Source organism: Athene cunicularia (genome assembly GCF_003259725.1).
Source record: "Athene cunicularia isolate RWA chromosome 6 unlocalized genomic scaffold, athCun1 chr6_part1, whole genome shotgun sequence".
Classification (NCBI taxonomy): domain Eukaryota; kingdom Metazoa; phylum Chordata; class Aves; order Strigiformes; family Strigidae; genus Athene; species Athene cunicularia.
Genome location: NW_020799105.1, coordinates 23805569 through 23827435, shown reverse-complemented (window position 1 = coordinate 23827435; position 21867 = coordinate 23805569). Strand labels below are relative to the sequence as shown.

At 41.9% G+C, this 21867-nt stretch overlaps 2 protein-coding genes across 3 annotated transcripts in view; one reads left to right on the top strand and one right to left on the bottom strand.

Annotated features, from left to right (window-relative positions):
- Positions 1–3433, top strand: part of INSYN2 (inhibitory synaptic factor 2A) — a 43104-nt gene extending 39671 nt beyond the window's left edge. For both annotated transcript variants that reach the window (XM_026851153.1, XM_026851152.1), the window contains exon 4: positions 1607–3433. In XM_026851153.1, coding sequence (XP_026706954.1) covers positions 1607–1790 — 184 coding nt within the window. In that variant the 3' untranslated portion in view covers positions 1791–3433. The remainder of the gene's footprint in view (positions 1–1606) is intronic.
- The window catches only part of DOCK1 (dedicator of cytokinesis 1), a 279035-nt gene that overhangs the window by 191726 nt on the left and 65442 nt on the right, over positions 1–21867 (bottom strand). The window contains exons 27-28 of the mRNA XM_026851564.1: positions 12934–13061; positions 10503–10598 (exon numbers count right to left, since the gene is read on the bottom strand). Of these exons, the coding sequence (XP_026707365.1) occupies positions 10503–10598; positions 12934–13061 (224 nt within the window). The remainder of the gene's footprint in view (positions 1–10502; positions 10599–12933; positions 13062–21867) is intronic.

Genomic DNA, 21867 nt, shown 5'->3' with positions numbered 1-21867 from the left:
GTACTGTGTGCCTGCACGGTCAGGGTGATGTGCCACTATCCCTGAGCTACACAGGGGTAGTAGTAACAAAAGTTTAAAGAAAATATTTTTTTAGATGAGCTACACTGGGTGCATGAGGCCTGCAAAAGGCAGCCTCACTTCTCTAGTGGTTTACACCAAACAGGCAATAGCAGAATTAACTCAGAAAACGTATTTAATAGTTATTCAATGTGAAATGACATGCAGGAACAATAACCCCGTATTTATGCAACGCTGAGGCAGCAAAGGCAGGTGGTGCAAAGCCCCAGAAACCTCAGCAGCAGAGGCGGAAGGGAAGGGCAACCTCTCGCGTGTCCCCACAGCTGCATTCACACCCAATCTTCAGTCACCAACTGCTCCGGTTAAAACATGAAGCAAGAAGGTAGGGAAGGAAAGTAATTAACCCCAGTGACTAAATTTTCCCTTCATGTCACCCATTCTTCTAAACTCATCCTCTGATAGCCAGGTGCCACACTGCAACGTAAAGCGCAGGACGGGATGGAAGGACTCGGCACAGAGCTTGGCCCCAAGCTGCTGGACAAAGTTTCAGGGTATTTGTTCAGTTCAAGTATCAGACAGGATTAACCTTTTCCTGAAGTTTATCATGTGGTTCCTCTGCTTTACAAGGTAAACTTGAAACAATCTCTAGCACACACCATTAAAATAAGGGTCGGAATTTCATCCATCTTATATTTCTTAATTGCTGGCAGGATTGTTCAGCTGACACAATGTTTAGAATCCAGGAGGTGTATCAAAGAGCTTCAGTATGTTTTTTGAATGAAAGCTTATGTTTAAATGAGTATTTCACTTATTAAATTTTAGTTGCAATGGAACAAACACACACGTACTAGTTACTACTGAAACAGGGTCTTTCCATCTCACCTACACATCTGGCCAGTTCAGTAAACAGATCTACATCATTCGATGGTTTGCTCTCAACTGTCATTTACAGCAGGGGCCAAGTAGATTTTATCTTCTTATCCTCATTAAAGGGAAAGTTTAGATGCTGTCAACATATGCTAAAGGGTTCTGTTGGAAAAGAGCTGGGGTTTTTTCACATACATACATGAATATACACATATGACAGTACTTTGGTGAAATTAATCTAACTGCTGGTAAAACTTGCAACAAACAGCGAAGGTAAAGAAATTACCGTGACGACCTTGTTGCTTAGGGCCAACCCATCAGCTTTTCTCAAAAGCGTAAGGATGCCGATGCCCCAGCCCCTGCACCGAGCCCGGGAGCCCTCTGACGGAGCAATTTCTCCAGAGAGCCGAGAGAAAAAGTAGCATTTCTAGTTTTCCATCACTTGACAGCACTTCTACCATCATCCTCAAGGCCCCCCGACACAGGAGAGAGAAGTCTGCACAGTCCATTTCTACTTCTCTTTGGATTATGTCCTTTTTTTGACCTTCTTTCCACCCCCTCCCCTTCACTCGTGCTGCAAGAAATGTGGAGATCTGATTTAAATGTTTGTCTTTGACTTTGATAAATTAAGCACTTTTATATTGGTGTCAGATGTTGGCTTAATTGAAATCTTTCTATCAGCGTAATTAGTAACCAATTGCTTTTTCCTTCCAATTTCTAGTGTGGAATTGGATTTTAAACAGCAAGAAGATAAACTACAGCCAGTTTTGAGAAAACTTCATCCTATTGAGGAAACTCAGGTTGCACCTTTGCCTTATTCTCAGGAGAGCTACTCCTCCACTCCCAAGCAAAAATCCAAAACTGAATCAAAAAAGCATGGAAGATGGAAACTCTGGTTCCTTTAACCCAAGTCCTTTACATGTGGAGTTCAAGGCCTTCTTTGAAAAAAAATATCTGGAGTTCTATCAATCATCTATGATGGATTCTTGGTAGACTGATCAGTGTTACTGGCCAGCGTAGTTCTTGACCGTTCTGGCAGCATTTCCGTTCTCACCGTATGTACCAAAAAGGCCTTTGTACCTATAAACTCGTGTCCAGAAGCAAGGCGTTAGGTAATACCTTGCCAACTTCTATTTGCAGTTCACCAATGTGGGATGTAAAACCTGAATTGAAATTTGTACAAAGATGGAAAGTAAAACTATTTCCCTCCCCCCTTAGATCTGAAAGCATCACATTCTAACCTGTTAAATTGTAGGCTGTCATCCTGTACACAGCTAAATATCACTATTGTTTTAAAGCTTTTGGGGGGTTTGGTTTATTGTCTTTAAATAACAACAAGGGGAGAAAAAAACAACAAAAAACAAAAAGCAAGCCTTACGTTTGCAACGGTCTTCAGTTTTACAAATCCATGTTGATCGGGGAGTGCAGTTTTCAGCACATATATCCTGGACAAAGCACAATTTTTTCATGTGGTCCAAGACCATGAATAATCTCCAAGATGTGACTCTCTGTATATCTGCCTTCATGCGACGTAGACTTCAACCGAGCGACCCCATTTCGCCAACGCACCGTCACGTCTGACCCAGCCGGGTCCTCCTCACCAGACCAACAAGGCTGCCGCTCGCCCACACGGGTCCCCGGGACAGGGGAAGCCTTTCACCACAGCAAGCTGACAGGGTCAAGGCTACGGGACAATCATCTGTCCTAGATCTCACTTCTAGTCTTTTGGTACCCAAAAGGTCTAAACAACACATTCTGGCAGAGAAATTAAAAAAAAAAAAAAAAAAACAAACAACCAAACACAAAACACCCCACAAACAGAATAATCAGAAGCTCTACAGATTGTTGGCATTTGCCATGATTTAGTATCTTTTTGTAACACAGTCTTTGAAAAACCTCTACACTGCTGCAGAAGGCACCAGAAAATTTATAGAATGTATCAGGCTTTGAAACCTGTTTGGAAGGAGCAGTAATTTTAAATGCTGTTTATTTACTAAGCTTCTCCGATGGGTTTCCCAACATACTATCACTTTTATCTCAAGCAATTCATTGTGCTTCTAACCAACTCACTTAGGGAAGAGATGCAAACCAATTCGTTCCTAGTTTTTTGGTGTGGGCTTGGGTTTGTTGTTTTTTTTAAATGACATTTAAAATTTTTCTCTGAATTATAAACTGCAACTTTTTCCTTTAAGTATTTGCTTCTGTCATTAGACTTGCATCTAGAATGACCATCTGTGGAAAAATTTCTCACACTAGAAGTGGCCAGGGAGTGGGATTTTTTTTTTTTTTAAGATAATTTGAGTCATACAATGTCATATGACAAAATGCTTTTCTAAGAATTGGTTTTGAAATTGCAGACCCTGCAGCATCAGTACGATACAAATAACTGTCTTTAGGTGGCAGAAATATAATCATTGGCAGAAGTGTTTACACATACTGAAAACATTTAAGTGTTTTCATGTACACCATTTTTCCTCTTAGCTCAGCATCAAATTCATTACTACAAGAAAACTTGAGGAAAATAATTTCCCCCCCCCTCAAAACACAAGAAAAGGAAGTTAAAATGGAAACAGAAATGCAAAACATCTGTGTCCAGCTCAAAATTAATTTCAGCATGCTTTAATGGAAAAAAGTCACCTTCAAGTAAACCTTCAAGAGGGCTACGAGTTCTTGTGCATCAGCAAACAGTATCTTGAAATACTTGTGTGAAAGCTGAAGGATTAGAAAGGTGATCCCGTGTACCCGAGAGGAAGTGCAATTGTTCTATGTGGAAAAAATGTGTTTCACGTATTTTATATTGTTTTTAATTGAAAATACACAACTGTTTACAAGACAGCCCACCTGACATGGTTTAGAAACCCAAATATTTCCGAACAAGGAGATTTATTTTTTTTTCCTAAACAGAAAGAAATATCAAATACTACATAACTAGAAAAACACAACAGTATTTAGTATTCTATTTTAAAATAGTGTTACTAATTAACTCCTCCATGCTAACAGGCCTAGTGTTTGGGGTTTTTTTAAAGAAATTAAATCAAGCGTCTCTCAATGGCAATCGATTACGAATCGTTAGTGTCACCGAATCAGTAGCTTTTCCCATAAACCTGTTCTAAACGTTCTTGTGTGCAGGGACTGACCCAAACCTGAACTGTTTCTACGTGCGGTTGCTGACTCACACAGAGACCAGTATCTGTTAATCATTTCAAACGACAGAGGAAAATTCACTGGTGAAACATTTAAGAGCTAAAAGTGAAAGTTCTCACGGTGTGTTCTGTACATGTCCAGGCTATTTTCTTAAGAAGTTGCAAATTTTTAATTTTTTACATTTTTTTAAAACTGGAAAAGCTAACATACATATAGTCTTGCTTAAAATTACATACCGTGTTCTATCATACCATACAATGTAATTTGTAATAAAATGTTTTTGCAAGTGTGTAAAATGTATCATATTGTATTACATTTAGAATCACTCAGGCTCAGGTTAGACGCTGAGAGAAAAACCTAATTCTTTAGAGCTTTTTTGTTCAATGTGACTGACAAAGCTGTCTCCACCCTAACGTAGAAGACCTTATAAAATGCAGGTATGAGGTTATAACAAAGAAAATGCATCTTTACTTTCAGTGTGGCACATCACGTAGCTTTGCTGAATTCACTGACAGTACCACGCACTTTCATACACTAATTTGCTATATGCACTTCTCCCATGTCATGCTTTAAAAATATCTTTTTAGTCAATAAATACTGCGGTGATTTTATATTACTTGCTCTTTTCCGAGTCCGTATAATTTCTGTTAAGCAACAGTTAACATTCTTTGGTTTAGAACTATTAGGAAACACTATTCATGTGAGTATCACCTGTTTTCTTCAAGGGAAAAAGTCACTGTAAAAATAGTTTAAAAATCAGGATAAACTGAAAAAAAAAAAAATAATCATGATTAAAACTGAAAAATCCTACCATGGGTACAAAGTGTTTGCTTTTTCTTGCTTAAGATGCAAATTCACCGTCTATGCCTTTACTTTCACTCTCTGTTTTAAAGGTTAAGCACTTTTTCAAAACCAAATAGGTTGATTTTTCAGGAACACTTTCAAATCAAGCACTCTGTTAGATGATACAATTTCTTTAGCATCTGTATAATGGCACGCATTATATATTACTACTGGAATTTGTTAACTGGATTGCCACTAAAAATATAACTGCTATACCGACACGATTCTGTTCTAGCGGAATGAAATGGACTGCATGGAACAATTTTCAGTATTATTTCAGCATCCATAAAATACAACTGTGGCTTATTAAAATAATTGGAGTGCTAGAAATTTGCTGTCGGTTTGTTTAGGCGGGTGCAGTTTGTGCCGATCAGCATTGGCAGGGCACCCCCCAGACCCCTCTGCTGCCCCGGTGGTACCACACTCAGTACTAGTGACGGAACAAAATCCTGACCACCACTCACATATCACCTCAGGGTTTGCAAAATTAGGTTGCAATATATCATTTCAGGGGGTTTTGTAGGATAAGAAACCATGCGATTCAATAAAAGTTTAATTTTTACATCGTAGAAATCTGGTGAAGGAAGTGAGGCTTTCCCCGCAACATGTCAGAACCCGTTAACCCTGAACTTGACAGATTTTAAGGCACAGAAAGGCAATTTCCATCTAACTTCAACCCCTAAACAGCTTTAGCCCCAGAACTCTCTCCCGTGAGCCTCAGTAACTCCTGTTTCGCTGCCTCCCAGAGTCACCCTGCCCAGCAGGAGGATCCACCACTGCCTTCGGTCGGTTATTCCAGCCGTCACCTTCCCCACCGTATCCTCTGTTTTACTTCACCCTTCTCACCCTCCAGGGCTCCTCCTCCTCAGGCAGGTGCCATCTCCACCCTACAGAGATTCTCCTTCACTATCCCTGAGGGGCACCTCGAAATCTTCTGTTACCCTCAGCTGCCTTTCACATCTCGCACCACAAATCCCTTCCTCTACTCCCTGACGATTCCTGCAGCATTTCTGTTTTGTTTTCACTACGTCCTTCTTTTAAGGTGTTGAGGGGTTGAAAAAGCAACATGGGAAACACTCCACTCATCAGCAAAGTCATAAAGTCCTCTCCTGCCCACTGCCTCCTACTCAGGCATCCCAGAGGAATCAAAAATCACTTTTTTTTCCCCCTGTCACCAGTGTTCACACTGACTTTGTTCACCACAGACCACTAGGAGCTCTTCAGGACAGAGTCTCTTGGGAGTAAAGCCACCTCCTATACTCTTTGCTCTTACATCTATGAGCTCAACTTTTTTTCCTGTATCAAAATGGAATTTGATTTGTTCCACCACATAAAGGAACCAAGATTGTCTGTTTCATAGACAATGATCATACAGTTGCACAAATCTGCCAACTGAAGTATCTTCCAAAAATTGCATACACATAGGGATCCAAAAACCCCATCTGGATGTCCTTTCTGAAATTAAAGAGCTCAGCAACTAGCTTGTTTTTCTTGGCTTTGTAAATGAAAAACATACCAAGCTGCTGACCACAAGGAGATGGGGAGTGGTCGTGATTTATTTCGGACCTACCATCGTGGCCGGTCAACTCTGATTTACCAAAGGAGGCCGATGCGCTGACTGGCACGGAACACAACATTCTTCAAAAGTTACTGGGCGACATGGTTTAAAATTATCCTTAAAAAACAGACCTGAGGAAGAATGCTCAATTTACTTTTTTCGGGCAACACGTCCTTCAGCAGGAAAAATTCTGTGGTCTCGCTATAGGCGATCTCCCACTGCACCAGTAGCAGGACCAGCTCCAGGCACGAGCCAACGTCACCCAAGCAGCCAATTTCTGTGAGCAGCAACGACCCCGAGCCCGTGTCAGTCACCTCAGCACCCGCAGGCTGCATCCCATTCTTACCTTCCCCACGTAACACACACAGAACCTTCTCCTCACTCCGAAATGGCCCAAGTAAAAATCACCATGAGCCTTCCAGAGGAAACAGCCGCCAAAAATAATGAGTATTAAAATGGGGACAAGATTTTTTTCTTGCATGTTAAATACTCATTTGATATGGCAGTCTGGAAACTAATGCTAATTTCTAAGTATATAAATTCACTGCTTTCACTGAAACAACCTGTATAAGTGGCCAGAATGTGTTTAATCTTAGTTAATAGACACCTGTGAAACTGGGGTTGGGATTATTTTTTCTTTTTTTTCCCCAAGTTCTGAAGGCTAGAAAAGAGTGTGCAGTATCACAAATGTTAACTTAAAATCTTCTTGCTACCAACTTCTACCAAAATTACGGTCAAATCAGATATTAACCTACCGCTTACACTCTACTGTTTGTTTTTCTTCTTACCACTGGCCTATCTTATTTCAAGATAATTGTCTTTTAAAGGTATATGATAAAAATACCTTATGATTTTGATCTAGAAACTCAAACGTTTAAGGAAGCAGAAATTCAAAAGAAACGTGCAAAGTCAAAAGAGGCTACTGGAGAATCTTTCCAGTCTGTTTGACTCCCTAGAAAAGGCACCTCCTGCAGGTAAACATGGTTAACTGGCAATTTAACATTAAACAGACACAACATTGCCACAGGTGTGAGACACAGCCTTGCAGAATACTGAAGAACTAAAACCTTTAGGAGGTTGTACCCCACAGCTCCAATATTCAGACAGAGGTATGGTAGGCATCAGGTTAAGAGTTACCAAAATTCTTTCTAATTTCCTGGATTCAGGTGGGATGTTTGGTACACCGTGAGGCAAACGCTTTTGACCCGATGACCGTGCTGGTCCTGCCACCGCTGTGGGCTGGACATTTTTCCAAACGAAACTGGTAACAGTCATTCAGCATCAGACAGAGATCCTTACCCGTAGGTCATCATGTAGAGAAAGTAATTTGAATTATTTATGGTACCTGTAATAGCCTCTAATTGCATATCCTCCTAAAACAGTCAATTCAGTGCCTGGTGCTCCCACCGCGTTAGCGCATCCAGTGACCCATCTTCTGTCGAGGATCTTTGTGCACTAATGGAAAGTCACATCAGGCTTCAGCATTCCACATTTGCTGCCTCTGTTCCAGGAGAACAGCATTTCCACTTGACTGCTCAAATCCTTCCGAGTCCTCTGGTGATCCCACAGAACTCCGGCCACTCAGAAACACCAGCTCTGACTTACCACGCAGTCAGAAACACCACGAGCCTAAGGCACGCAAGTCTCCAACCCAGAAAGGTAGACAATGGATATTATTAAAATAGAAATTGAAACAGTTTCTACAAAGACGGTTGTTTTGAAGTTTGCCCCTATAGATCCAAAGTTGGGGCATCCCAATCGCCACAGCAGCTGCACAGCCATTGGAACAGAGGTTTAGAAGGGAAGGGAAATGGCATGAACTTGACCGACACTGCGAGGGGATGATGGCCGTGGGTTTGTGTTGGTACCCAACAGAACAGTGGCCTTGTCTCCGCTGAGGAGGCTCCCCTTGGGCAGAGCTACACAAACCTGGATCCTCAGGGGAAGGCTGCCAGGACCAGGCGAACAGCTGATAAATCTTAATGGACACAGAGCTCACATCTACAGCAGTAAATGCCCATTTCGAAGTATTTTTCGTGCAAGGTTTTTTTTTTTTTTTTATATTTAAAGTGTATTATGCAACATTAGGTTTTCGATGGAGATGACCCAGCTAAGTATTTCTTCAAGGTGAAAACACCAGCTTCAGTACACCAGTATCTTCATATAAAAACCCCCTATTTGCTATGTTCTGCAAAAAGTTATTGTTACTTGAACTACACCTCTTTAAGGTCCTTTATTTTTAAAATTCCTTCCTTCTACTCATCCCTTAGGGTTAATTCTCTCATATAAGTTCCCAGGTAAAAGTGTACTAGTATTGACAGAAGAAAAAGTTAATACATAATTTCAACCTGATTCTGACCCAAAAAGAGTCAAGTTATGCTTCCTAATTATCACTTGTATTTTACTCTTCCTACTTTATTGATGCCACAAAAATTAATTATTGCTGGTTGATTGCAGGAGGATCCTTTCCATAACAGACTAAATTTTAAGACAGGAGTAAGTACTCCTTGAAAACACCCAGTCCTATTAATACTCATTACATAATTACAGAGTGTGTGGATTGGGGGATTTTAAGCTGTATTTGTGATCCCTATGGATATTTTTCCTACAACTGTACTTAGTTAAAATATATACAGGAGAAGCTTTCAAATATAATTTGATAAATGCTAAAGGAATAATTAGCATTTTAAAATGTCATCTAAATCATGTTCATCAAAACAATAATTAACTGACACTTTAATCGTAACTGAAGACATTTCCTGTATGTACGTAGCACAAGGCTACACCTTCTGCACAACTCTGGGAACAAGTTTTGTGCCCTTGTCCAGAGAAATAAAGATACCTATCGTGAATATTATTAATCATTTCTGTGGTAACACGCAACGTAACAACATATAAACTTTATGTCTTCCTTTGACTGTGACTGCACCCAGCGCTGTAACACCCTAAGAATGATCTCTACTCATAACCACTGCTTGCTCCAACAATGGATCTGGTGATCCATTATCACTTTCTTACGACAAAAACTATTATTGCAAATCAAAGGGGTAAAAGTGGAAGACAAAAAAAAAAAAAGGTAGCAAATGACGCACTAAAATCAAAACTCAAATTGTTTGCCAACACAAGCTCCACCGCATGGCAAATAAACGGGACAGTAGAGAGCAAGATCCTCTGCTGAGGACAGAGGCCACCTCAAAGTCACCTATCACTGTGCGTAATTACACAAGGAAAGAAGAATCAGAAAAGAGATTTTAATAAGTACTAATGGACTCAGATGTACCTGACTAACAAATAAAACTTTCAAGAATAAAATCAGTGTAGAGAACCAAATTAATGTAGAACAGGACAGCTACACCGACAGATGAGAAGCCCAGTGCACCCTGACCCATGTCCTACACACCAGTTGCCAGATGCAGACACCCAAGGAAGAACATAAGGTGAAGGCAACCACACCAGGCTCTATCCCCGTTCTACGTGTCAATAGGCCTCGCTATTTTTTTTCCACTATTTAAACCAGCACTAATGATACAGTTGAAAAATTCAAATGTCAGGCTTTAAAAATCACAGCGCTACGCCACTGAGGTGGAACACGGTAACTCGCAGCTGCCGCGTCAGCCCTTCCTCTAGACTCTCAAAAATTAATAAATGGAGGCTCTCTTCTACTCTGCAGGCATCTGAATACTGCCGTTATCTCGGTGATCTCAGTTGTAGTCAACAGAGACAGGTAAACGCTTGTCGAGTCAAATGATTTCTGATGTAGCAACAAACATCAGGTCTCATTCCCAAACTTTTCAGCTGGCTAATTATAAATAATACATTATTTTGCTTAACACAGACACATCTAAAGTCTGGCTAATCACCCGGCCACCAACAGTTTTAAATTAATTTTTTTTTTTTCTCCCCCTGTGTAAACCACTGAAAAATTACAAGCCACTGTTTTGCAGCTTACCAAACACAAAGACAGTTACAGAAGGTTTTGATTGCTTTGGGTCACCCGGGATTTCAATCCTATTACAGGCAGGTTCAAAGAGATGTGACAGAGGTATTTAAGTTTACATCAAGAGACACTTACAATGAGCTCCGAATCACGTCCCATGGAAATGACTGTTCTGTTTACTGTCCTCAATAGCTTCTCCATGATTATCTGGACATGTCGTTGCGTTGGCCCCTAAGGAAAAAGAATAAATTAGTGGTAACTAGATACAACAGGCATCAGTACAACTGAACTATTTATGCCTGCCTTTAAATCTGCCTGTCTTGTGAAAGTTAAATTAAACATCACTCGTTGCTGTTGATCAAAAGCAGAAAGTGTCTCCCATTTTAACAAACTCCATGCAATGTCGATCTTATTAATACATGTTACCGATAAATTAACATGTACTGCTACAGTTATTTAAATGAAAAGCAAGTCCCTGGAAATACAGCAAAGCCTATCATTTTTAGTTAACTAATAACCTTCTTTTCCTAAGTCATTTTTCCAACATCAAAAGCCCACAGGCATTCCCAAATCCGGAGGGCTGTTCAGCAACAGCTCCATTAAAAGAAACAGAAAGGCAAAGCAAAACTTTGCTTAAGGAACTGCAATTTCAGTCAGCTGTTTCCAATTAATATTTCTGTATTAGAAGGAATCTGCCACTGTTTTTGAAAAAAATAAATTGAAAATGAAATATTTAGCTCAACCAGCTTTTAAAAACAAGTTCACAAAACTCGGGCAGAACAACGGCTACAGGACGTGAAGCCAAACACACATGACAAGGAGAAAGAAGAGAGATGAGCTTTGCTCCGATCTTGTACTTTATGACAAGTCTTCTTCAGTTTTCATTAGTCTGAAGGAGACTTCAAAAGGGGTCTGTGAGACGGAAAGGGGAAGTAATTCTATCGCCAACATTTGCAGGCATTTTCCCAGATAATTATCTAAATAAAACAGCTTCTTACCCTTTTTTTTTTTTTTTTCTTGCTCTTGGATCTGTCATAACAATCCACATCTTATCATCAGATTATACTTAATGACCAAAGGCAGACTTGTGTACATGAAAAATGCACTTGCATAGCTGAAGAACTAGTCATCAGCAGTACATATACACCCAGGTACTGCTCCACTTGCTGTGACAGACCTGTATTGGGGATAAACCTTATGATTGTGGTACCAAGAGCATCCCCAAGGAAGAATGTGTCTATCTCAGCACGCTGCTCCTCTCCACCCCTCAGCTTGCTCTGCTTTCCCTCCTACCAGCTCTCTCCAAGACCTTCCTCCTCTCTGCATTCCCAGCTGCTCCCGCCTGTTCTCAATTCACATCCCTCCTCGCTCGCAGTGTTTCCTCCCCTCCCCTGTCCCCTTCTCCATCCCCCTGCTCCAGCAGCAAATCAGTATCTATTTCCTGCAGGCGGGGGCTAAGGGCAAGCAGCACAGGGCAGCTCTTAGCCCCGCTCCAGCTGGGCTCAGCCCAGGAGACATCCGAGCTGCGAGGGAGTTGCTACCAGGGAGAGAAATGCAGCCAACAAAGAGTGGCAGGAAGCAGCCAAGCTGTCAAAAACAAATTTATCTTTGAAGCAGTCACACAGAACTACTTTAAAAAACAACAAAAAAAAGGAAATCAGAAGGAGCCCAAAAAACATAATCAAATAAGATGCTGGATATGATGTGAGTAGCTGACTCCTGAGGTCCTTTTCCAACTAAATTAGTGTATGATTCTACCTAGGACCAAAGGCAGCAGCTATATCAGCCCAAACTTCTCTAAGAGATCATCAAATCATTACCACACTCTGGCAAAGCACTAATATTTGCGAAAAAAAAAAAAAAAAAAAAAAAAAAAAAAAAAAGCCTGTTACGCAAGCTACACATCTGCAAACCAGCCCAGGGCACTGCACAGGTCCTCCTGTGCAAGCGGCTCATATGGTTACGTTGCGAGTAAGACAATTACACTAGTTGTAACATTCATGTGGAAGCTGCCACTTCCCAATTCGGTTCTCTCTTACCGAGCAGGTGAATTCTACTAGCTAACTGTGAATGGCATTTCAACGAACTAAACAAGTGTGCTGTGTCACAAAAGTGTATGTTCGTGTGTGTGTGTGTGTATATACACACAACCCCCCTCCCCGTACTTCAGGCTGGCCTAGCAGGGCACACTCAAATGGGCATTTCCCAAATGCTTGTGGAAAACAAAACACAAAACAAACATTTCCCACCTGGCAGAGGCTAGACACCAAGTAAGAAAAAGGCTGAACTCCTAAGAATATCTGTTTACTCAGTATCTAACCAATGTCTGGAAAAGTGTTACTGGAGAACAGTGCTGTGTTGGGTGTGCCCCAGAAACAGCAAAACATCCTGAGATACCACAGATCATCATCACTGGATACCCAAAAAGGAGACTTAAAAGAGACTAGCTAGGGAGAAAATTAAAAAAATTTAAAAGTCTAAGCCATCAAGAGTTACCTGCTTAATTCATTCTACTAAGATGCATTTCTTTTAATTGCTAATCATCACAGAACCGTACAATACTAACCACATCTTTCTTGTAAAGCACTTCCAGGATGTTACTCAGCAACTGGCAACAAGCCTCCAAATCTTCTTGTCTTTCCAAGTGATATTTCAGCTGATCTGTCATTGTTGGCAGCAAGATTTCCCTGCAGTCTGCACACAAAACATAAGGTTACATACACAGCTTTAAATAACTTCACAGCACTGCCTAAATAGCCAATCTGCTTCAGTGCTTACATAAGATTAAGAAAAAAAAAAACAAAACACGAGGAAAAAGAAGGTTACTTTCAGATTTCCAGTCACCTGCTTTTCAACCAAAACCGTAAAAACCTGGAAAAGTTTAAGCAAGTGAAAAAGAAGCGGTGGAGTGCTGGCGAGGTGTGTTAACCTCCCTCTACCTTACCTGTGCACACACCCTAACCGTACAGGTGTGACCCACCGAGATGGGTGATGCTACGCAGAGTGACGGTCAGCTCAAAAAATGCTGCTGGAATCTTTGATGCTGCATTTCAGATGTTGTTGCCTGACTCGTGAGCACGAGACTTGCAGAGACAGGGAAGGTGAGGAAAATGGAGCTCAAGATCAGAGCTTAACATTTTGGCTCAAGTCAAGAAGATAAGGGAAAAAAGGAGAAGATGGATACTCCTAAACCTGCCAGCAGGTAACACTGGGGCACTGATCTAATGAATCTAATTCACTTTTAACATGCAAACTGTCTTGCACCCTGGGACCTAGGGTTCACTCTTCACCTGACCACGCTCGTTTTCCTTCAGAAGAGATGGCGCAGGCAGGTACCTGCCTTCTGCACAGTGGCATCAGCTGCAGCCAGCCACAGCGTGAGGCCCGAAGCACGCACACGTCATCCACAAAAGCAGGGAAGAGGGAAATTAAAACCCTTTAGCCTCCCTCATCCCCAGCCCCAAATAAATCCATGCCCAGAGGAAGGGAACAGGTTATTCTTGTCCATCGGAGCCCAACCTAATCATTATTTCTTTATAAGTTACACAGTGTCTATGTCATCGGTATAGTACTAAAAGATATTCTGAGGGTGAGGGAAATGAGAACAGAAAAGGACAAATAGGAATTAAGAGCATCTTGGTCTTTTTCCACCTCCTCTACAAAATATTATAAAGCAGGATCAGAAGAAAACCATGAGAGTTTTCCAGCTATTTCACCCTACTAGGCCCCAGCTCCCACATCCCTTTCCCTCCCCGTCTGCCCAGCTCTCTCATATTGGTGCAGAAGGGGCGAGCTCTGCTTTGCCCACAGGAAGGAGTGCTACATCTCTGTGCCAAAAGGGCTGCACTACCACACTGGCTGGCAGCTTCTTGTCAGAGAAGTCCCACATGTGAGACAAAGTAGCACAGCTATGCGTGCATATACAGGTGAACCAAGTATCTCAAAAAACAACAGTATTTGTTATGAAATTTTTATTTTTCCCACAGATGGACATATGCTATCACAACGTGGGTCACTCCAAAAAGTTGCCCTTGTACTGAAAAAATCTACCTGGCAGGTGATCTCTGAGAGCACGACTGAAGAATTCACTTTGTCAAATGCTACAGTGGCTGTTTGCCCATGAGATCTCTAATTATACATTATACCTGGGAAAATACGGATGAAGCTCTTGACAGGCACACGGAAGATAAAACACACTGACATTTTTTGGTGTATTACCCAAATTGCTTGAACTTGATGGCATATGGGTGACTCACAAGAGGAATAATGACTATATCATTGCTTTGAGATTATTCTCACACAAAAGCCAAAGTCCCTGCAACATTCTGAAACGCTCATGAGCATCCAGTTAAGTCTTTATTTAAGAGGATTTTGGATAGGTCTGGACCAGTAAGCATCACCATCCCAACATCAAGAGCAAAAGTAACATCCAGACCACAGCAGCAGACACAAGACTTAAAAATGAAATCTGAAGATTAATCTCAATTAGGAGGGGATGAGCCCACATTGCAATGTGAAATCATTTATTTAGGGTCATACCTAACACTTTCCTGAGAAGCCAAGAGATCAAGAGCTCAAAGTACCACTTTCAACACTAGGAAGCTTCCTCTTCATAGCAGTAGAGTGTTTCTCAACAGCAAAAGCTCCTTCTGCAACCAAACACTCCCTTCACTGATACCCACTTGGTCTCCATCCCTTTGCAGTGGACATTACCGGCACCCAGAAGCAGTCAGGACAGGCAGGAGTTAACAAATGAGCAAACTGGTGCTGAGAAGCCACAGCAAATACCCGCTCTCAAAGGATGACGAAGGTCTGCATCACCAAAAGATGGTGACCCTGGCTTCGATTCACCAGAATTAAGTACCTTTACCAGCTTCATATCCTGCTGAAGAGTATTCTGGAGACACAATGTGTGCTTCCACCCTCGACCACTCCTGATGACTCCTGTCAGCACTGAGGGGATGCCGCGGTCCGGGTGCCGGGGTGTCAGTGCTGCAAAGGGTATTACTGTAACAGAGTATTGAGTTGGGCTGCACAGGCCCCACGTAGGTGCCAACTTCAAAATCATAGTGAAAACTGAGGCCCAGCTCAGAGTCTGCTGGTTACAGGCACAGGATGGATAAGGCAGTACCAGCCCTGGCGTGGCCAGCAGGGACAGGGAAGGGATCTGAGCCCTGGGCTCGGCACTGGGGAGGCCGCCCCTTGCTGACCGGGTTCAGTTCTGGGCCCCTCACCCCAAAAAGGCCATTGAGTGACTCGAGCGTGGCCAGAGAAGGGCAACAGAGCTGGGGCAGGGTCTGGAGCACAGGTCTGCTGGGGAGCGGCTGGGGGAACTGGGGGGGTTCAGTCTGGAGAAGAGGAGGCTGAGGGGAGACCTCCTGGCCCTCGGCAACTCCCTGCCAGGAGGGGGCAGAGAGGGGGGATGAGTCTCTGGAGCCAAGGCCCCAGCGCCAGGCCCCGAGGGAATGGCCTCAAGCTGCCCAGGGCAGGGTCAGGCTGGCTCTGAGGAAGGATTTCTGTGCAGAAGGGGCTGTTGGGCGTTGGAATGGGCTGCCCAGGGCAGGGGGGAGTCCCCGGGATCCCTGGAGGGGTTGAAGAGTCGGGCTGAGCCAGCGCTGAGGGGTCTGGGGGAGTTGGGAAGGGTCAGGGGGAGGGTCATGGTGGGGCTGGAGGAGCTGCAGGGGCTTTTCCAACTGAGATCGTTCTGTCATTCTGTATCACCACTGCTCAAATACGCAATGTGGGTACCAGAAAAAAGTGACAGCTTGGATGCAAAGGGTTGCCAAGGATGAAGAAATCAATACATGTGTATGGTAATGTGTTTTGGCTTGCACTGGAAAAAGTGATACAGGCATTAAAAACCTAGTGCCAAGGTGAAAATTACTCTCACTTGGTGAGTCTGAAGTGGTGAGGTATGGGCTCAAGAGGACTTGGTTTTGTTATGAAAGAAGAGAAACGGGATGGATGAAACAAAGATGGAGTTCACAAGGAATCAGTCTCTGTCCAAAGCCTGCCAGAAGCCTTCAGCCAGTACCATAAGGCCCAAGTGCAAAGATCTGGACTATTCCCTGCAGCTGCCTCAGGGCGCCCAGACCATGGGGGACCACAGCCCTCAGCCTCCCACAGAGCAGGAGAAGCACCTCCACGACCTCCTCCCTGCAGCAAGACACACAGCACAAGGGCTGCAATCCCGCTCGCACAAACTGCACAGGGGGGGGAAAAAAAAAGTAACTGATGTGAAAAATAATCAGGAAAAATCAGGCTATAATGCAGAATAGAAAGCACTTCATCTCAACAAGATGCTAGAGATGAACTGAAACAGCAGCATCCTCATTCTGCCTTGTAAGCTCGCACATGGAGGATGAGAAATAAGAGTGTGTAAGCACACCCGACTTCTAGCAGTTCAAAAGAAATATTCTTCAGTCTCAAGTGACTTGCCTAAGTACGTGTTCACCAGAAATGCATAAGCGGGCTCTCATTCAAAGAGTACTTTGAAGAGTTAGTTTCTTCAGCGTAGAGTTTGCTATTTTATTGCTTCTTGGTCATTTAACCTCCAGCTTTATCGCTCACAGAAAAAAGATGATGCATTTGTTGAAGTCTTTGCCTCAAGAAATAAATATTAGACCCTGCAGTGTATTTACATGGGAAAACACACTTGGTCATGAGTTCATCACATCCTCTCATGCTCACTTCCATTAAGTAGCAGAGACTTGATTACAAAAGTTCCCGTTACTTGCTTACAACTATATTATCCTAAATCTACACAGATACTAAGAAGTGAAAGGAAGTGGGGTGATCTCTGCAAAAAAAAAAATGGCTAAACAGAATTGACCTCACTGAAGGAGCTTATTTACTGGGATGCTCATTAAATGATCTAAAGCTATTTATACAAAAATAAAGTCTTCCAACTGCTCTAATACAGTAGACAATGATATATGTGCATTAATGTAATAGTTTGCTGTCACATATTTCAAATGCATAAACGTAGCTAAAAAAAACCCCACACAGAACTCTCCTGAATATAAAAAGGAAATTATGGGTGAAGAGCCAGCCATTACATAAAAAAAGTTCTTCCTGGTACTGGCTAGCCACGTATTTTGTATGATCGCCCTTTCAGAGTCACTTTAAACTTCTGCCTCTGAACCACGTGCCCTTGACCACTCAGCTCCTGTCCCAGAAAACGTTCCCATTCTTGCTCAAGCACTCAGGCTGCTCTGACGTGACCAGATGCAGATCAACATTAACTCCCCATTTTACACAGAAATTTCCCCCCAATGAAGTTCAGCTCAAGTCCACATGCCCCAGAGATGCTTTGCAACTGCAGCTTTGCGCCTCCGTGTTTTTGTGAAACCTCAGCATATGTCGTTACCTTTGGATTTGAGTGACACGGAAAGAAAAAAAAAGGAGATTAAGACAACCCCAGACCAGCGCTGTAGCACACTCCTTTCACCAAACGCAGGGAAGGGAATGAGCCCTGATGCCTAGTTGCTAAGCACTCTAAAGACATATGAACATGCCTTTGTAAAGCCTGTGAGGTGAATCAATCTTTAATAACTTACAAAGGCCTCTAATTAGAGGTTTGAACATGTTTCATGTCCCCGTTAAGCCCCACTAGTAGAGAGCGGTCAAAGATCAATTTAATATCTGCAAGCATGCAGAAGGCGAAAATTGCAGCTCTGTCACCTCTGAGTCAGATTGTCTAGAGTATGCTCTAATCAATAGGGAAGGTATTCAGGTCGAATTTCTGAGAAAGGAAAAACTAATTGATTTGTCATACTACTTCATTTGGAATTACACAACCTATACAAAAGACTAAGTTCCCTTGGGCAGACTTGACAACGCTCCTCAGTTCCCACCGTACAGGCTCTCTGCCTCCCTCAACAACAACTTGTGAACATCTGCTGTTTGGTTTGTAGTTGTTGCAGGTTTTAGAACGTGGGAGGATAAAACAAAGCGTCAAGGTGTGTTGGGTATTTGATGAAAAGATCCAAACGCATCCCAGATTTTTAAAAATAAACAAAGCAGCACATAAACCACCGCCAAAAAAAACAAACAAACAGCCACAGCCTAGAGAACCTTGCAAGCACCAACACTGTGAAATCTTTCTAAAGATCACTTGGCCCTTGAATTACCAGAATTTTTATGCAGTGGAAGAAATACTGATCCAGAGCTTGCTCTGAAGGAGGCAAAAAGGAATAAGTGTTGCCAATGGGAAAGACGAAAGCTATGCCTGGAGTCAAAGGAGTACTTCATGATACTCAGCACCTAGCCGGTAATAAAATCATATTTGCATACTGGATGATTTTTACATCCCTTTCTTTTCTCCTGCAGTTTTTACAGGCCTACCTGCAGTGTTTCAGAAAAACTTCCCCAGCCCTGGTGCGGAGGGAAGCTCCTGCCAGGAGAAGCAGCTCACAGCTGATGGACCCTGCCCTGCTGAGTCCCTTCCAGCAAACCCCCAGCAGACCAGTATCTTTGTCCCACTGGTTTCTAAGCACACAGCAGGTCCCAGCGCCACTTTGGACTGAAGCAGGAACAGCTACTGAAACAACTCCATTATTTTAAGGTTTTCCACATACCTCTATTACAGTGCAAGGGCTAGAAGGCAACAAAATCCAGAGATGGAACCCTCCACCACACACAAATATCTATACACATTTTTAAACAAATCTAGTACTATGGTAATCTCTCTGCGAGGAGATAAGACTTTACGTGCATCTTTTACTATACACTATTTTGAAAAATATTGGGTTGATCAACTGTATCTTGATTACTTAGAAATACAGAAGAGGAAAGGTTAACCTCCCTCAGCCTGCCTGTCACAGACCCCTCCCAGCCCTGATTAATGAGCAACCTTGATAAATCTAGAGTCTACAACATTAGTCTCCTGCTCAAAAGCCAGCTCTGAAGATGGCTCGTGAGTATGATGCACAATGATTACAGACAACAATAATTTGACATCTGTTCTCTACTGCACAAGTCCAACCCACAATGATTAATGTCACAGGAATGTGCAGGGAGAATAAAATATTAATCTCTATAAAGGGATGCTCAGGAGGCATTATCAACTTACGAGCATCCAAGCAAAGACTTCAGATGAAACACTGACACAGGAACTATACCGAAGCTAAATACACACAATTAATTTTTGTCAATTTAAAAACATTTCATTTGGAGGGACACTGACAAATGCATTTATTTTATGGTTCGTTTAGTTAATGTGGCCGAAAAAAAAAAAAAGAAACCTAAGCTTCGAAACCTTGCTTCCCTTACACAGCATGGAAACAAAGGTGGTAATTTTAGTTGTAATTAAACAATAAGAACTCTTATAAATGCTATATGCTCTCTAATAATACTTAATAGACTAACAATTTCCTAATGGAGAAATCACTAGATTTCCTAAGTATTTAAGAACACAGCAGCTACACATCTCACTTGCTAATTAGCTGGAAGTCATTTGTAAAACAAAGCAACAGAGAATATAAACAACTCTACAGGACAAAACAAATCAGATAAATCACTATTTACATCAAGCCAAAATTTCGAAATGTGAAAGGATAAAACACTTCATTTAATTACCAACCAGAAGTACTTACACAGTTAAAACTGAAAACATGCACCATGTTGTTATAAACTGTTTCACGCTAATTTTTCAATTCATACTTATATTTGGACATATTCTTACGGAAGACTTTTTTCAACACAGACTTCCCCTGTTTTCAGGGTTTGAGGTGGGTTTTTTTTTGGCAGGGAAAGGGACATGAAAGGAAGGAGAGATGCAGGGTTGGTCTCAGTCAAAAATTCGCTGCTTTAAACAGACCAAAAAGATTTTGTGTGCACCATAACAGACCTGTGTAAATTATTGTGGTGGGGTAGTAAGTGTTACTTATTTATACACACATTTACTTCTATATAATCATACGTAGCTATTTTTATATAATTATTATATATTTATCTTATGTTTAAAGATATATACATAAAATATTATGTATAGCATATGTAAGAACATATTGATATACTTATGTCCTCGCCGAGCAAGATGTCTACGTATTTGTCTGAACTAGTACAGATAAAGCTCTATTCAAGTCTCAAAATCACGACTTGCTGAATCAGGATGTTAATCACTGACAAATTAAAATGCTTTACTGCATGCAAAAAGCTGCATCCCCGTTAGCACAGATGAACACTGGGGTGTTCAAAGACCCCACAGAGGCCTCCAGCCCCTACACGAAGGGCTTCTGCCCAATCATTTTCTTTTCTACAAACACCTGGGAGGGGGACAGAGTCAAACGAGCTCCTCCAAAGCACAGATTGCCAATCTGCCTGCTCACAGCTATCCTTTATCCTGCTGATATCGCTACCTAGGCAATATATACACGCAAAAAAAATGAGATAAGTCACCCATAGAGAGTACGGGAAAACATGGCAGCTTAGCTCTTAAAAAAACTCCTAAGGGCACACTGTGATCATCACTGTGATTTAGCCCTTGGAAATGGCTGCACTAAGCACTGTGGAGAACTTCTGCAGCAGCCACGACCAAACTGTCTTTTCAATAATCTTCCTGGAAGCGTTTCCTCACATAAGAAAGGGAACAAAGACCAAACCGATGTGTAACGCGGATCTACTGTGCCAAAATCAAAAGAGCAATTGAGAATCACCACAATAGAGATTAATCTCCCACACTCAAGAAAAACGAGATGCAACTTTATGCTTCTCCAGAAGAAAATTCGCATTTATTTTGCCAAAGCCAGAACAGATTACTGCTACAACCACGGAGGGGATATAAGACAGATCATCTATGATGTGCAAAGCAGGCCCTGAACTCGATGAATACAACCCCTGAAAACGGGCAGAAACAGCTGTCTTTATGTTAGCAGGGAATCAACAGGAAAATCTTCTTAGAGATATTTGAATATTTGTCAAGGACAGAAATAGCACAAAGATCTGATACACATTTCATCTACACAGAGAAGATTCCTACTTGTTGGCCTCTAAATAACCACAACCTTGAAAAAAATACGCTCCTTGAAGTCACCTCGCTATTATTGTATCAAATACACATACACAAATACACACTCTGCCAGCTCTGCTTTGTCTGCCAAGCTACACACTGATTTTTCTTCTTCCCTGTGGTACTAGGACTCAGTGATGAGCCACACTGTTAGGACAAAACCACCAAAACCTAAGGAATGTACAGGGTTCTCCTGCCAAGCTGAAAAACAGCTTTATAAAAATAAATGCAAGTTCTGCAAAGAAGAAAAATCACCTTGAATTTCAGAAGGAAACATATAGAAATGGCACCTGGCATAACCAGAAATTAAGTGAACAAGTTTTAAAACTGTATTTTACATCCTTTATTCAAGGCATACAAGCCACAACACCATAGTACATTTTCATCCAAGGTCCCAAACTCTTCAGATTTCATAAAGACCCCTGAACCATCCATCACTCATTGTTCTTCAGGCACAACGCTTCAGCAAACTATTTCCCACACCCACCC